General features: G+C 40.1%; 2 protein-coding genes across 4 annotated transcripts in view; one reads left to right on the top strand and one right to left on the bottom strand.

The window, feature by feature from the left end:
* The window catches only part of LOC133519349 (proteasome inhibitor PI31 subunit), a 495,710-nt gene that overhangs the window by 58,942 nt on the left and 419,539 nt on the right, over positions 1-17,229 (top strand). The window lies entirely within an intron of this gene.
* On the bottom strand, positions 908-16,239 carry LOC133519340 (deoxyribodipyrimidine photo-lyase). The gene is made up of 7 exons (XM_061853377.1): positions 15,534-16,239; positions 15,015-15,217; positions 14,070-14,228; positions 10,501-10,699; positions 9,130-9,322; positions 7,760-8,001; positions 908-6,977 (listed from the first exon to the last, which is right to left on the bottom strand). Exons 1-7 carry the CDS (start codon positions 15,988-15,990, stop codon positions 6,811-6,813), a joined length of 1,620 nt encoding a protein of 539 aa, XP_061709361.1. The 5' UTR covers positions 15,991-16,239; the 3' UTR covers positions 908-6,810.

Here is a 17,229-nt window from a genome sequence, read left to right as displayed (position 1 = left end):
ACTACTGGGATTTTTTCCCCCAGTAGTTACCACCAAAATTTGGTTAGCGTTCGATACTAATAAAAACAGTTACCAGTGGTAAAGTTAACTAGTTAGGTAACAACTTGGTGATAACTAGTGGGAATAATCCTTATAAATCGATTTATGTCTCAGTTAACTGTTTTAAAAGTGGTAAAAAATATTAAAACCTGCAAGTGCGTAAAATGTTGTATTTATATAGGAGCATCGCTGATAATGGCGTAAGCGGCGCTTATAAGCGCCATCGACAATTAGGTCCGTTTAAATAAATAACGTCACAATTATACGAACGAACAAAGAAATTAGTCAAATACTATTTTTGATCACTTTTAAGGCAGTTTACTCAAACTGTAATCGACTTATAATAGTTATAACTCATTAGGTAACTTATAATTAATTCGACTTTTCATTCGTTATTGATTAAAGCGCTATATATTTATACTGTTTTTGTTAGAATTGAACGCAACTAAATTTTGGTGGTTACTGGGAAAAATAATCCCACCTTTTACCAGTAGTTACCACTGGTACCAACTTGGTGGTAACTAGTGGGAATAACCTGTTAACGTTCACACGAGCATTCTGTTTGCAGGACACTGTTCTTCCTAGATACTGCAAAAAACTGGACGTAAGTGGGAAAGGGATCTATAGGTGGTCATGTTATTAAAAGTTAGAATTGAGAAATCTGCGCGTCATCGTGGATGACACGAATTATTTTATACGAAACGGGTTATCGATATGTATAGTCACGCTCCGTGATTGTCGAGTTGAGCCATTGGTTCTAGCTAAATTGGACATTCCATAGCGTAAGTTTTAAACAACCAATTTAGCTAGGACCCTATATAACAACAATCACGGAACGTGACCGTAAATAAAACAAAAGCATAATATATAAAATGTAAAACAATACTTTATTGATCGGAGAATTATAGGTAGGTACTCAGGTACGTTAGTTTGTACTTTCGATTTCATATTACACTTGCGATTATATGAAAATAAATAGAACGCAATCTATTTTGTAATTAAGAAACATGGCATAGATCGTGTCATTCAGGAAGACGCATGCCTTGACTTGTATTGTCGTGTTATTATAGGTTAGATTTGATTAACCTTTTGAACGCCAAGAGCCACTAAAGTGGTCGTGTGCTGTCGTGCCTACCACGCCAACGACCACTAAAGAGGTCATGGCAGACGCTGTCAAAGCAATTTTACTGTTGACAGATAAGGTTTAAATTCGTTTCTCAATATTTGACATATTGGCGTGTATGCCACATTTTGATGCGAGGGAGAAAGCGTTGAAAAGGTTAATCTGCGCGTCATCGTGGATGACACGACTATACAGATAAAACAAAAATATAAAACAAATTGAATAAAAACTTAACAAATGAAACATAAATACTTTTTCAAGTGAAAACTACTTTAGCGGCGCTGTGCACTTTTTGTGATGGGGAAAAAATGTTAAACTCGCGACAGGTTACGTGACCGACAGATTGAAAATTCGTAAGACGGACACGTAACCTGATCGAAAAACCGTTACAATGTCATTGAAGCAAAGAATACAATCATTGACAGCCGCCGGCGCGGCGTAGGAGAGGAAATATCCCCTCTCTTTCCACCGCGCGGCGAAAATGTATGCGCCTGCCGTTTCGTTTAAGCGGCGCAGGGCGCTTGCAATGAATATTGTATTTTATCACATAAATGATAGTACTTTTCTACTGATAATTATAGCAATTCGTGCAAAATTATTCCCTAACCATTCCAAAAAATCAAAAATGCACAACGTTGATATTCAAGTTTTCACTTCTGCCGGCACTCCCGGAGTGCAACCCGTTGTTTTTTTTTTAATTTGTAATGGTGCGTGTTCGTACACGCAAGGTTCGGAACCGGTTGTAAAAATAGCGGTATATACCGATTTATTTTGGTTTTACTCAGAACTTTTATCAAAACGCGAACGAACTTTATTGTAACCTAAATAAACCGGTTTATTCGACAAGCGACGAGACGGCCGCGGGCTTGGTGGTGTGCCGCGTAAACCGGTTTTTATTCTTCTAAACCGGTTAATCCGGCAAGAACTTTATGGAAATGATCTTCTAAATATAACGGCTTTACGGACACAACTGAAATTAAAAGATTTTGCGCCAAGTACATGATAATGGTTTGGAAATTTAACCGGTTTCCAAGCCTTGCGCACAGGTTTCTTAAATCTTAGTAAAAAAAAAATATTGATACTATTATTCGTTGAAGAAAGTGATAATATAACTCGAGTGTAAGCTGATTTTCGAAGTCACTCACAGGCCAATTCGAACGTACGCTGACATCAAACCGATATCGGAATCATATCCGTTGTGTGTTTCGCGCGTTCATTTCGCTCAGACTTGTCCTAACAGGACCTAACAAGTAATAGTGCGAGCGAGATGCCCGCGCGGATGATAACTGATATGATTCCAATATCACTCTCATATCGGTTTGATGTCAGTGCACGTTCGAATAGGCCTGTCAAGCTCTACACGAGGGGTCTGTATGTGTATATTGTGATGTTAAAAAATACATTAAAAATAATTTTTGGTACAAGTTTTTATCGCTCACTGTACTTTTCTTTCCACAGGCAACTAATACTCATCGAGAAAATTCTAAAATCCCCAATTAGAATTGGGTTTATATATTTTTATTTAGGTTTGCAAACAGGTGCAATATAAAAAATACTTATAAATGAAAAGTTATACAATAAGATCGCTTGAGTATTCACCTAATTAAAGACACGTGACACATGTTGCTTACATTTTTTTTTTATCCTAAGAACCATCGCCTACACTGTTAACTGTCTATCAAACAACAGGGGCCCATTTCTTGAACGTTATTAGTCTAATATTATTAGTGTAAGGGCAAAGTCGATTATTAGGTCGAACCATAGTAGTCTCATTCGATATTTAATAACACCGTTAGAGTAACAAGAATAGAGATATGTATAAACAATAAGGTAAGAGTGAGACAGCGCTTTACAAATAAAAGACACTTCCAATATGTCGTTGTTTCAATAATTAAGTCCTTACATTAGAGTGTTGCCATGGTAATCCATACGATTTGACAGTTCGTGGACTAATAATAGTCTGTATTAGACGTTCAAGAAATGGCCCCAGGTTGCGTTGTTTTATTACAGCCAATTTCTGACTCCATCATCAAATCAGCTTGATGGTACCATAACATTGCATTGTCGCCCGACTTACTTATGTATGCAAAATTTCAGCTCAATCGGAAACCGGGAAGTGGGCAAAAGCTTCCAAGATTTGATCCACACAAACATACATACCTACATACCAAAGAGAATTCGAAATAGAGGTGTATTGTCAAAGAAAACTTTGTACCCACGTTAATTTACTGCCATCTTTCGACACGTGATTAAAACTTTTAGAACGCCATTTAACTTTGGACCTTATTCTTTCATTGATATGTGTTAAATTTGTTAAATATCAAATGCCATCTTACCAGGCACAACCTAAAGGTTATGGCACCGTCACTCGAAATGATGCTGGCATGCCTTTGGCTTTTCGTCTATTAGATGGCGCCTTTTTGATATTTAACAAATCTAACATATATCAGTGAAAGAATAAGGATCAAAGTCAAATGGCGTTCTAAAAGTTTTAATGTGTCGAAAGATGGCAGTAAATTTATTGTGGCTAAAAAAAAAACTTTGTAAATCCACCTCTATTTCTAATTCTCTTTGCTACACACTTAACAGCACAGTATAGGAAAAGTGTCTTAAATCGGTGTATACTGCTAACAGGGCAAGTTAAATAAAAGCTTGTTAAAAGAATTTATGTTAATAAATTAAAGTACTATTTTTAAGTCTAGAACGCAAAATGACTAGTGTAATATTTTACCTACATCGGTTATAGTCTACCGCTCTAACGGACTATAACGCAAAATGCCCACATAATTTTTCCCGTTTTATCTCCTATTCTGTACTGTTTGGCCTTCGGCCATTTGAAGATACCTAACGAACCTAACCTACCTATATAAAATGTTGTGGTCATTTTGCGATGACCGTTTGCGATGTAGACTAATAGCGATATAAACAAAATATTACAGTAGTCATTTTGCGTTCTAGACCATCGGCGAATGACCGGATATTCCCACCCGATTTTGAACTTTACTTCAAAGTGATAGAGTTAAATTTTGTATCATTTCTGACACCCCTATGCCTTACAAAGCGTTAACTTAGCATGCTAGTCTTATATCTATAAACATTCACATCTTAAAGGTACTGTTACACATGCTGATTACTAGCACGAAAGCATACTACTATTGAGCAATTGCTACTTAGTAGCATGTGTGTCTAAACATTGCTAATAATGAGCATGCCCATTTTGAGTTTGCTCAAATATCAGCGATTTTTGGTCATGCTACCTGCAGCGCGGGTGAAGGGGGGCGTGCTTTTAGCGCGTGTGAACAGGTTTGCTTATTGAGCATGCTAGTATTGTAGTAGTAAACCGTTAAAACTAGCATGCTCATTGCTAGCAAATGTAAACTGCCCATAAGCATGCTCGTATTGAGCATACTCAGTAGCACGCTTTTTAGCATGCTATTTTAGAGCATGTGTAACAGTACCGTAACTCTTTTAACAACCAAATCGGTGAAAGAGACTCATGCATAAAGAATTGACACAAAACGTACGAGATTCGATTCGACACTTAATCAAAAACCGTTAAAAAACTATCTTTATTTTTAAATCACAATCGTTTAATCTTAATATGTACTCTAGCTAAACTTTGGATGAAATTCTGAATTAGGAGCCTTGGCGCGCTTTCTCCCAATATTATTATTTATAGAGAGCGCGCATTAACTGTAGGGGGCAGCACAGGAGACGTTAGATTTTAGGCGCGAGGTGTAAATGTGAAGTTAATGCTTCCAATGTAGCCCACAAGATGGCAGAACGTACTATGTACAAGAAAACGTACGAGAACGGTAGATGGCAGCACTTGCTTCGGCGTGAAGTGAGCAGATGGCAGACCCTCCAGAGCGCACGGTCCCAAGTCGTCTACATCTAGCGTCAAGTAGCGGAACTCTCAGTACTGCTACTCGACAATAGATGTCGCGGCAAACAAAAAGTCTAATGCTCAACGATTTTCAGCTAATATTATAACCAGAGTAAGCGTAGGAGTTGTAAATAGAGTTCCGGTTACGCTGGTTATAATATTAGCGGTAAATCGTTGAGCATTAGACCAGGGATCGGAAACCGGTATTTTTTGTATGGGAACGAAAACGGTATTTTTTCGTTCTTTGTTAATTATTTCATTCCTAATCGGGCAATCTAATAATACGAAGTCGTTATCTAAAAACACAACTGAGTCCTACATTTTGAGTATAAAATAAACCGAAATATATGGTTATTTCGATCTTTTGCAAAAAACCGGTTCCGATTCCTGCATTAGACTTTTTGTTTGCCGCGACATCTATCGTCGAGTAGCAGTACTGAGAGTTCCGCTACTTGACGCTAGATGTAGACTACGAAAATAATAGTATTTATGGTAACAAAACCGTTGTATAGAGTGAGCAGTCTTGGTCTTCTTAATTCTCTTTGCTATAGGATTACTTCAATAATAATGATTGATTTTGATTTTCCTGTAGCTACACCAATCTTCGAGAAGTTAATGGATCTAAAATTATTATTTAGTATTTAATGACATAATGGGGAAGACTGGTAAAAGTTAATCGTAGATGGCGCTCTCTGGTAATGTTATTTTTGAGTGGAGATTTCGACGATGCCATAATCAATTTGGCTGAACATACATTGTTTAGGCCTACTTTTTGGGCACTTATTTTTTTTTTCTCCATACCTCGCGACAAAAGCGGGTACAGTGAACTTCTTCTTGCAGCCTTCATACTCCTCATAGTTCATGTACCGGATTTTGCCAAACGTTATTCCTAGATCTAGCTGATAAATGAAATGAATGAAATTGTGGAAAAAGAACTGGAAAGGGATCGTCATTTACAATACAATTTTTACCGATACAATCTGCTGTATTGACTGACAGCCCGATTCAAACTTTAAGATACGTCAAATATTAGGTCTAGATACGATATGGATCAGATATGTCAGTGTAAAATAATAAGTTTTTGGCAAAATTGTCATTTTTGGTACAAGCTTTTATCGCTGACTGTACCTTTCTTTCCACAGACAACTAATACTCATCGAGCCAATTCTAAAAACCCCAAACACAATTAGGTTGCGTTGTTTTATTAGAGAGTTCCTACGTCCACCTCTTGTCTCCATCATCAGATCAGCTCGATGGTACAGTCAGCGTCAAATACTTTGTAGCAGTGAAAGTGGCCAAATAGTTCGGTACACCATACTAAATATATGGTGTACCGAACTATTTGGCTACTTTGGTTGCTACAAAGTATTTGACGCTGACTGTACCATAATATTGCATCGTCACCCGACTTACATATGTATGCAAATTTTTAGCCCAATCGGAAACCGGGAAGTGGGTCAAATTTAACTTGCAAGATTTGATTACAAACAGACAAAGGGCAGGTGAAAGTAAATAAAAGCTTGTAAAAAGACGTTTTTGTTTGAAGAAACGTCGCTTTTGACATTGACATCCGATCCATATCGTATGTAGACTTAATATTTGATGTATTTTAAAGTTCGCATCAGGCCGTGAGTAAGCGGAAAGTGTCTCTGTTTCAGCTTAGGAAAAAATGCCTGAAAACCTATAAAAAGACATCCATGATGATTTTTACGGCAAAGTACATTTGTTTTAGTGACTGACAGCAGTTCTGGTAACACCCTGCCTACTTTTTAGGCACATATTTGTGAACCTTTCCTCCGTACCTCGCCACGAAGGCGGGCACGGGGAACTTCCTCCTGCAGCCGTCGTAGTTCATGTACCGCACCTTGCCGAACACGGCGCGCTCGGCCCAGCCCTGGTCGTGCGTGCCGCAGATGGACCACATGCAGCCTGCGACAGTACAATACTAATACTCGTATTCTTTTCTCAATAAAACCGGCCAAGAGCATGTCGGGCCATGCTCAGAGTAGGGCTCCGTAGTTACTCTTCCGTCACAATAAGCTAAACTGGAGCTTAAAGTATGGTAGATTGTTAACCAAGGGATGAACTGTTGGTGTACGTCTTTTTACTATGAAGAGGAAACTTTTTGCGATAACTCAAAAACAACTAAACTGATCATATCCGCGATAGTTTTCATTTAATGTCTTTCTTAAGCTCTACTTCCAAGATTTTTTTCATATTTTTTGGACCTATGGTTCAAAAGTTAGAGGGGGGGGGGACACATTTTTTTTTCCTTTCGGAGCAATTATCTCCGAATATATTCACTTTATCAAGAAATGTTTGTTGAAAACCCCTATTAGTTTTGAAAGACCTTTCCAACAATATCCCACACTGTAGGGTTGAAGCAAAAAAAAAAATGTTCAGCCCCACTTTACGTGTAGGGAAGGTACCCTAAAAAAAATTAAATTTTTAGATTTTATTGTACGACTTCTCGGCTTTATTGATTTATATATCCATGCCAAATTTCAGCTTTCTAGCACTAACGACCACGGAGCAAAGCCTCGGACAGACAGACAGACAGACGGACATGACGAAACTATAAGGGTTCCTAGTTGACTACGGAACCCTAAAAATGGACGGCAAAGTCGATTCGACGGTTAAAAAGTAGGCCGCGAAGTTAATCGTTGACATATATGTGTTCTGAAACGACCATATCATTTAATTAAACTCACCGACATATCCACTAGGATCCCGTCCATCGATGCTGTAATGATCGTTCAAGTATATCGCATACTTGAGCGCATCTTCTGGGCTGGGCGTCCATTCTAGAATCTTCTTAGCCCAGTACATGCGCAGGAAGCCGTGCATCTTGCCTTCCTTGTTGAGTTGTATCTGCGCGGAGTTCCAGAGGTCGTCGTGGGTTTTGGCCTGGGATAGTTCTTCGAGGGTGTAGATGTGAGATCTTTTGTCTTTTCTGTAACATATAAGTTGTGGGTTAAAGGTCTTCTCGGAGCTGTGGTGTAGGGTTAGAACTGGTGGTAGTTTTTACATTCATAACTGCATAGTAATATGCCTAGATTGAAGAATAAAGACTTTTTATCTTTCAAATGTTACCTGTGAGCCTTCTGAGTTCCCGTGTAGGGTTGAATTGAACAAATTTGCAACGTTTTCTACTGAGTAAGTTGGCTTGACAGATACCTGCAAAAAAGGGTCGTATAATTCTAATAGGCACCTGAGCGCGGGCTAGTCCAACGTTTAAAAAAACCAGTGTAGGTGCGCTCTCCGATAACGCGCCTTTGTTACGCATATCGAGGACACATTTTAGGCTGGTTCGGTAGCGTTCGACTCGCCGGCACTCAGTAACCGTATAGGGACCACACAAGAACTTGCATATTATTTTTCCATTTGTTCATTTTGAATCTTATTTCAATTACCATAGGAGTTGTAATTAAATAACCGGTTAAAGTGACCGGGCCCTTTTTTTTGCAGGTAGTGGCACGCGCCGTTTCAGTTAACAATAGACAATGGATAAGCCGTTGAGGGCCAGCTACAAATCTAACGACTATACTACCGTACAGAGCTGACACTTCCTATAAAACCGAAGTTTGACAGCGACTCAAGGACGAATCATGCTATCCCTCTCGGCTATTTAGGGTTGTCAAAATTCAAGTCATTGTATTACCTGTGGTCGTGCTCGCAAAAGGACATCAAGTTGTGCCAACCCTAATAATTGCCCGGAGCAATGCTGAGCCGAACGGAGCCGAGAATGACCGAAAGGAGGAGTGTTGTCAAACTGATATTTTTTTTTAGGGGGCAAAACGGAACCCTATTACTAAGACTCCGCTGTCCATCCGTCCGTCCGTCTGCCACCAGGCTGTATCTCATGAACCGTGATAGCTAGACAGTTGAAATTATCACAGATGATGTATTTCTGTTGCCGGTATAACAACAAATATTAAAAAGTACTGAACCCTCGGTGGGCGAGTCCGACTCGCACTTGTCCGATTTTTTTTATTAAAAACTGATCGGCGATTGGCTCTAGTCACACCTGATGGAAAGTGAATGTATTGAAGTGTATTGGCAGAATTTTCCCTAATATTACCTGTGGTCGTCTAAAGTCTTGGCCGCCCAGCTGTGCGCGCCCTGCACGCGGTCGTAGTGCTCGTTATAGAAGCAGAAGTTGTCGGCCAGCTCGCGGCGCACGATGGCCTCCTCTAGGAACGCGTTGACGCTCTCCGTGTGTTTCTTCTTGTACTCTTGAACGCAGAGGGCTACTCTTTGGACGGAGATTTGGCCTGAAATTAGATATAAAATATTATAAGTTAGAGATTTTTTCAGGATGGCAACACGTCAGCTGGAAAAGATGTAAAATAAAATAAATAAATAAATATTAATGGACATTATTATACAAATTGACTAAGTCCCACAGTAAGCTCAATAAGGCTTGTGTTGAGGGTACTTAGACAACGATATATATAATATATAAATATTTATAAATACTTAAATACATAGAAAACACCCATGACTCAGGAACAAATATCCATGCTCGTCACACGAATAAATGCCCTTACCAGGATTTGAACCCGGGACCATCGGCATCGTAGGCAGGGTCACTACCCACTAGGCCAGACCGGTCGTCAAATACAGATTTAAGTCTTTTTGTTTTTTGTAATAGCCACGGACCTGTTTATATTTTATTTCTACATATGAAACTATAGGTCTATTTTTTGTCTTTAAGTATTGATCAAAAATTGTGTATGACTGTTCGTTTCTAAATAAATAGAAAAAAAAGCTGTCAAGCGTTTGTCCCCGCACCACAAAACATCATCAGGTGTCAGCAAAAAGGGAAACAAAGTTTAACAATAGACGATATTTTAAAGTAAAGATTTTGCTATGAGACATTATACTATTTTTTTTTATACTACATTGGTGGCAAACAGGCATACCCGCCTGATGGTAAGCAGTCTCCATAGCTTATGTACGCCTGCGACTCCAGAGGATTTAACACTGCAGCCTTGTTGAGCTAGTAGGGTTCTAGTGTTATTTGGCTGCGGTTTTCTGTAAGGCATTACTGTGAATTTGCGTAATTTTGGCGGACGTAGTTGGCAAAAGTGAGCTAGATCTATCGTATTCACAGTTGCATCAACTACCCAGCCAGTAAATTATCTAAAACATTGACATATCTGAGAACGGGCCTTACGGACAATAATAATGGGGCCAGTACAGCGGTGTCACGCACACGATTTCGAGCCAATCTTCAGTCTAACGCCGCAACGCGATTGGTTGATGAGTTCGCATCACGCGCGCGATTGGTCGCAACTAGTTCCGTTAGACTGCACGATTGGCTCGAATACGAGAGTGACACCACTGAACTAGCACCATTCTTAGTGCCCGTAAGGCCCGTCCTTAGATATATATGTCAATGATCGAAAAGCTAAAATGAAGCATTTCATAACCTTCAAAGTATATTTACCAAAATGGAACCAAGGTGAGAGATTGCTAAGTGCGTCCAGCGTTGGATCGTTTCGCTTGGTCGCGAATATCGCGAGCCGCTTGTCGAGGAAGCTCTTCAGCATTTTGACTGCGGCGTGGTAGCCCGGCGCGGCCCAGTCCACCGGGCCTACGGATTTATCGGCTTCGCGGGATTCTATGGCTTGCTCCCAGTCGATAGGCTGCGCATAAAATAATATTTGGGTCAATTAACTATAAATTGTTGTTCATCCCAGGGGTATCTTTGTGTTTTTTTTAACCTAAATGGTAAAAGCTAAACTTAGGTTTTTTTTTGCTGTTTTTATGGCAGGGCAGGTCCAGGTTCATTGCTTTTCATAGCCAGGATAGTATTCGCTTCTGTTAACTTGCTGCGAGGCTCTTAGTACAAAGTGCAGTGCAGCAGCCAAAGTTGATTACTCTTTAGCACCACCCAGGGGACACATGCAGGGCATCCTGCGGACGCGAGTAACCGTTGTCCCTCGAGTTGCAAACTCAAAAGGCTTTGTACCGGCCACGGACGTTGCGCCACTGCATATGGGTGGACTCGCTTGCGCTTGCGATGCTGAAACCCAGACTATCCAGCACATAATTGTAGACTGCCCCATATTGCGCTATACTGCCGGTCCTCCAGAAGACCTGATCTCCCTGTGCGACGAAGCCATCAAATAGCTGACTGGGTTTTGTGTTGACATTTAATAATTTTTCGATATTATATGCTTCTGTATTATGTTATGCCATACGATTAAATAAATAAATAGCCAGGATTAGAAAAGAAGATCGTAGCTTAGAAACTTATGTTCTATTTTAATTGACTCAAAATTTGCTGAACTCGCTCCGCAGACTGAGTTTCCTAATACAAATGATGAGTGGCAGTGCTTTTCACAAAACCTTCATGCCTGTGCGTTGGAGACCATTGGTAAGCCATATAAGAAAGATCAGGACTGGTTTGATGCATCAGATAGTGACGTAAGAATCCTCGTTGAAAAGTACAGGCATGAATTGAACTCAAAGTCAGCGGTTGCTTGCAGCAAAAAGGAAACACAATACAAACTGAGATCCAAAGTACGCGAACTAAAAGATAAGTGGTGGAAAAAAAAAGGCTACTGAATTACAGCATTACGCCGACACACATCAAAGCGGGAAGTTCTTTGAAGGAATACAAGCCATTTTCGGCCCTCGTGTCAGAAAAACGGCCCCACTTTATTCAAAAGACAAGTTAACTCGACTTACGGATAAAAATGCCGTATTGAAGCGGTGGGCAGAACATTTTAATGATGTTCTGAACCCTGATGCGCTCAGTGCGAACTTGTCTTATATAAACTCGCTGGAAGAACTCCCTATAAGACAAGATCTAGACGACCCACCAACTTACGAAGAATTTGTGGCAGCAGTTAAGCGTCTCAAAAATTCTAAGGCCCCCGGCATGGATGATCTCCCTGCTGAAATTTACAAATACAGTGGGAAACACATTGCCAACAGACTATATCGTCTGGTCTTAAGAGTGTGGAACACGGAACAAGTGCCGCAGGCCTGGAGAGATGCAGTTATCTGCAAGCTGTACAAAGGCAAAGGAGATGTCTCCGACTGTAGCTCATATAGAGGCATATCGCTTCTCTCCAGTGCCGGTAAAATTCTTGCACACATCATTAACGGGTGTTTAAGTGACTTAGCCGAAAAACATCTCCCGGAGAGTCAGTGTGGATTCCGTCCTAGTAGAGGAACCATTGACGCAATCGCTGTCGTGAGGCAAATCCAAGAAAAAAGCCTTGAGCACCAACGGCCTCTCTACATGTGCTTTGTGGATTTGGAAAAGGCTTTTGATAGAGTTCCACGCGAGGCTCTCTGGATTGTTCTCTGTAAATTTGGCTACCCGAAGAAGTTCGTCAACCTGATTCGCCAATTTCACATTGGTATGAAAGCCCAGGTTCGGCACGAAAACGAACTCTCCGAGGAGATCCAAATTACAAGTGGTGTAAAGCAGGGATGTGTTCTAGCACCCACACTCTTCGCAATATATTTTTCAGTGGTCATGAGAGATGCACTGCAGTATTGTGGAAACCGTATTCAGCTATATGTCAGAACTGAGAAGGGTGTGTTTGACATTTCGAGGTTTAGAGCGAAGTCCAAAGTTCAAAGGATCTCCATTTTGGAGATTCTTTACGCTGATGACATATGCCTCATGTCCGACAGCATGGCGCATCTCCAAGGCTACGTTGACGCACTACATAACTCATGTCAACAATTTGGTCTCGTTATTAGTGCTTCCAAGACTCAAATTCTCAAGCAACCGCCAAGAGGAGGAGAGGCTGACCCAGCGGCGCTGAATCTGGATGGGAGACCTCTGGATGAGGTCTCACACTTTAAATATCTTGGGAGCACTATCCGGCGTGATAACACCCTGGCCTCGGAGATACCTTCACGTATCGCCAACGCCGCTGCTAATTTCGGACGACTCACAGATCGCGTCTGGAGGTCCCATGATCTCAAGCTCGAGACAAAAATTAGCGTCTACAGGGCGCTAATCATCCCCGTCCTTTTATATGGAGCAGAGACATGGTGCCTCTACAAAACAGACATAAAGAAACTGGACACTTACCACCTGAGGTGTCTGCGGTCTATACTCAGGATCAAGTGGCAGGACCATGTTCCCAACTCTGAGGTCCTGCGTCGTTCCGGAATGTATGGCATGGAGGCCTTACTAATGCAGCGGCAGCTCAGATGGTGCGGGCACGTCCTTCGAATGGATGACCACCGCTTGCCTAAAGCTCTGCTCTACTCTGAGTTGGCGGTGGGTAAGCGGAAGCACGGTGGTCAGCACCTGCGCTACAAGGACGTGCTCAAACGGCATCTGAGCGCTTGCGCCATCGACCCTGAGCGTTGGGAGGAGCTTGCTGGAAGGAGGTCTTCTTGGCGTTCTACCATCCATAACGGTGTCAAAACATTCGAAGATAACCGCCTCACTAGCCTAGAAATAAAACGCCAGTTACGGAAAGAGAGACCTAAGCCCTCCTACGTGTACACGTTCAACGCAGCTGGCCAACTTTATTGTCACGCGTGCAATAGAGTATTTAAGACCAAGTTCGGCCTGGCCAGCCACATTAGGGCTCACGCTAGACAACGTCCATAATGTGTTTATTTGGGGTCGCCGTCATCGAAAACGATGAGGAGGACTATATATATCTATTTTAAAACCCGAAGACTGCTGAAATTGGTCAGTAAGTATGTTTATTGCGATTTTGTTTATTTGCTACTTGTGTTATAGTTAGGCCAGCCTCACTTATCCATATTGACCTAATGTTATTGTCCTAAAGCACCCCAGAGGTGCAAAGGGCCTTCACAAGCTCGCGCCACGCCTTCCTATCTTCAGCTCGTCTTCTGGCCTCGCTCCAGCTTATCCCGACCGCTCGTAACTCTCTTAGGACAGACCGTTGCCAAGAGTGTACAGGACACCCGGAGCCACGGCTTCCATCCCGCGGTTTCCACGCGAAAGCTATGGTAGCATTATTCGCTCCCCTCTTCGAATACGTAACCTAATAAGGAACAGATAATCACCTCAGGTTTAAATTTGCTTTTGTAAGGGTGCTTGATAACCGGTGGGAACTGGGTTAAGTATTCATCCAGCTTGGAGTTGATCTTGTTCCGAATGGTCCGCGCCGAGTACTCCTGCTTGTCCGAGGCTACCCAGCATGGGACTATGTTGTGAGCATCCACCTGGTAACGGTGAATAAAATGTGTTACAGTCTAAGCACAATCAACAGAAAGGCAAGAATATTACCGATATAATTATTATTGTTTAGCATTTTATTTAGCACAATTTTTCGGTGGTGTATGCTACTGATAAGAAATATGCTATATAAAATAATGTATTGAAGAGTTTCAGGCCTGTATACCTAACTTTTTGGGTATCTCTCAAGAATAGTACAACATTCACAATTGTCTGTAAATTTTTATGACTTAGTAAGGTAGACCTAAAAAAAAATAGGAGGTGAGGTCCTCATTGTGATGAAAGGAAAATGATGTGCCAGTATTTAGTGAGACTTACACAAATATGACCAAGGGAAGCTCCTGTCCAAGGGTGTCAGTTTGGGCATGGCTAAAAGGTTTGGTTTTATTCATATTCATATATTTTATTGAATCCATGTTCATTTTTACGTAAGATGGTTTTAAAACATTATAAAGTCAGTACATATGTATGTACAGTCAAGTGCAAAAATATGTATCGCATAAATCGTCTCATATATATGGTGCTACGCTCTTATTACACTGGAATAAGATGCTATGGGACATATTTTTGAGTAAGATGTGTACACCCATATTTTTATACTTGTCTGTACCTGTTAGGTCATGGCAATAATCTTAATACTAATGAATTTTTGACTAAAACTGGACCTTTGGTTGAATCATTTTTATGATGAAACCTACACTTTGGTTGGACACTAGCCATCTGTTCCATGTTCCGATGGTTGTTGTATGAATGTTCAATTGAATGATAAATACCTGAATCAAATGCACATCTTTCTTCAACCCCTTCTTGGCCTTCTCTAGCCACCCCAAGGGTGTCCTCAGTGGGTTGAAGTCACACACCACCGCCCCAATCTTGTGGTCAATCACCCATTGTGGTAGGACATCCCCGCCGTCTCCTTCTAGCAGATGGAAGGATATGTCGAGTTCCTTGCACTGTTCTGCTACTGTCTTTAAGCCTGAAATGAGTTTTGGGACATTATGTTTTATTTTTTACTTTATTTCAATTAAATGGTCTTTTGAATAGATTTATAAAAATTAATTACTTAACATTTCACACAGTAAATGCCAACTTTTAAGATAGGTAATTAGCAGCTGACCATTTATGTCTTTGCAGTAAAGTTTACGGATTGACAATCAACTGGTTGATGGTACTGGCTAAAACCATGTCGTTTCAGACACTTTAAATATGCTTCATGTTTTTTAACTTAAATAGCTTTTATAACTACCTATTTTTATACAAAATGATCACAACAATAAATAAAAAGTACTTACCTTTGATAAGAAAGTCAAACTGCCTCACAGACGCGTCTAAGTACTTCGCAATCAAACAAAAACACACGTGGAGCGGTACTTCGTTCTTCAATGCAAGCTTCTGTGCAAACAGAAAAGCCCAGTTGTCCTGCACCCTACTGTCTCTAGACATCCAGTACACGATGCCCTCGCAGTCGTCAGGCACCATCTGCTCCTGAGATATTATCCTAAGACGCTTTTTGTTGAATTTATATTCTAAAATCGACTTGGCGGTCTCTTCGCGTTTGGATTGCAGACTTTTCAAAAAATCATCAATTGAGGTCTTTGATTCTGAACCAGATATTGAAGGCTGAGAAAGTTTAGGCTTTTTTGCTGCTGATGCCATTTCTATAGTATTAATATTCCTCGAAAAGTAAAACCGATGCACGCTTTTAAGAAATTTGTTTACAACGACAAAGCCCCGCCATTTCCCGAGCATAGCAATCTTGATTTCGTGACAGATGTCAAATGTATTGCCATTGTAAAAAAACAATGTTGCCGAAAAGCATAATTGTTATCAAAGTATTATCCAGACGTGACAATTTTTTGCACAATCTGATCACATTGTCAATTAAATCATGTGGTGTGGTGAGACCCAAAATGAAATTGGCTCGCCGATAAGTGCCATTTACATCCACCATGATCCACACTTTATCAGGCCCGACGTCGGGTCCGAGCAACAGTATTTTTCCGTTTCGCCAAATATCACCATATCCATAGCAATATTTGAAAGGGGGTAGCACCGAAGCGAAACAACTGTTTGTAATGCAAAAAAAGTGTGTCCGCGTCCTTGCACATGTGCGTTTTCCAAACAGTTGTAGCCAATATTTTATTCAGTATGGATTATTGACATTGCCCTCTATTTATATACTACGATGTGCCCCCTTTGTTCGTGAAAACCCCCACTTATTCGAAGTGAAGCAAGATAAGCAGAGAACTAGAGAGCAGTACAGAAATAAACTCTTGGTCCCAAAATGCAATTTACAAATGTATAAAAATAGCCCACACTACAATTGTATTGTAATTACTAATAAGATCCCAAATTCCATTAAACAAGAACCTCGACACGCTGTATTTAAAAACAAGCTAGAAACATTATTAATAGAAAAATGTTATTACTCTGTAAAAGATTTCCTAAATGATAATAATTTATTATAAACGTAATTGAATATTATTTTAAGTAATTGGACTGCAATAGTTACTAAATTTACTTTGACTGAATTTGTTTTAATTAATGATTGATTTGATTTATTTTATACATTTATTGATTTTTGCGTTATTTCTACTTTAATTTAAATTATTTGGTTTTAATTATTTTTATTTTAATATTTTTGTTTTGTTTTGGCCTAATTTAATTAGTTATAAGTATGTTGTGTGCCCTAGCAGGGCGTCATGGACTGACATTATTACTTGTTTAACACCTTTTAGATTTTATCTACATGATTTTACAACGAAACAAATGAAAATGAAAAATTAAATGTAAAAAATCGTTCATATGCAATTATATCAAACATTGAACATTTTTATGAACGAACGATACATTTATATTATACGATATATTAGGCAATAAGAGAGAAAGTATTATTTACAATGCTGATATTCCGCGTCAAAGGAGATGCGAAGCGCGAACTTGCTAGACTCCACGTTACAAACTATTTTCGCTCATCTGTGACAGGAG

This window comes from Cydia pomonella, chromosome 6, assembly GCF_033807575.1.
Source record: "Cydia pomonella isolate Wapato2018A chromosome 6, ilCydPomo1, whole genome shotgun sequence".
Classification (NCBI taxonomy): domain Eukaryota; kingdom Metazoa; phylum Arthropoda; class Insecta; order Lepidoptera; family Tortricidae; genus Cydia; species Cydia pomonella.
This window is presented reverse-complemented; position numbering and strand designations above follow the sequence as displayed.

Coding starts and splice junctions, on each gene's coding strand:
- LOC133519340 (XM_061853377.1), bottom strand. CDS start 15,990: ATGCTCGGGAAATGGCGGGGCTTTGTCGTTGTAAACAAATTTCTTAAA. Junction 10,700..14,069: donor AAAGCAAATTTAAACCTGAG/GTGATTATCTGT, acceptor TTTTATGCGCAG/CCTATCGACTGGGAGCAAGC. Junction 6,978..7,759: donor GGATCCTAGTGGATATGTCG/GTGAGTTTAATT, acceptor GTACTGTCGCAG/GCTGCATGTGGTCCATCTGC.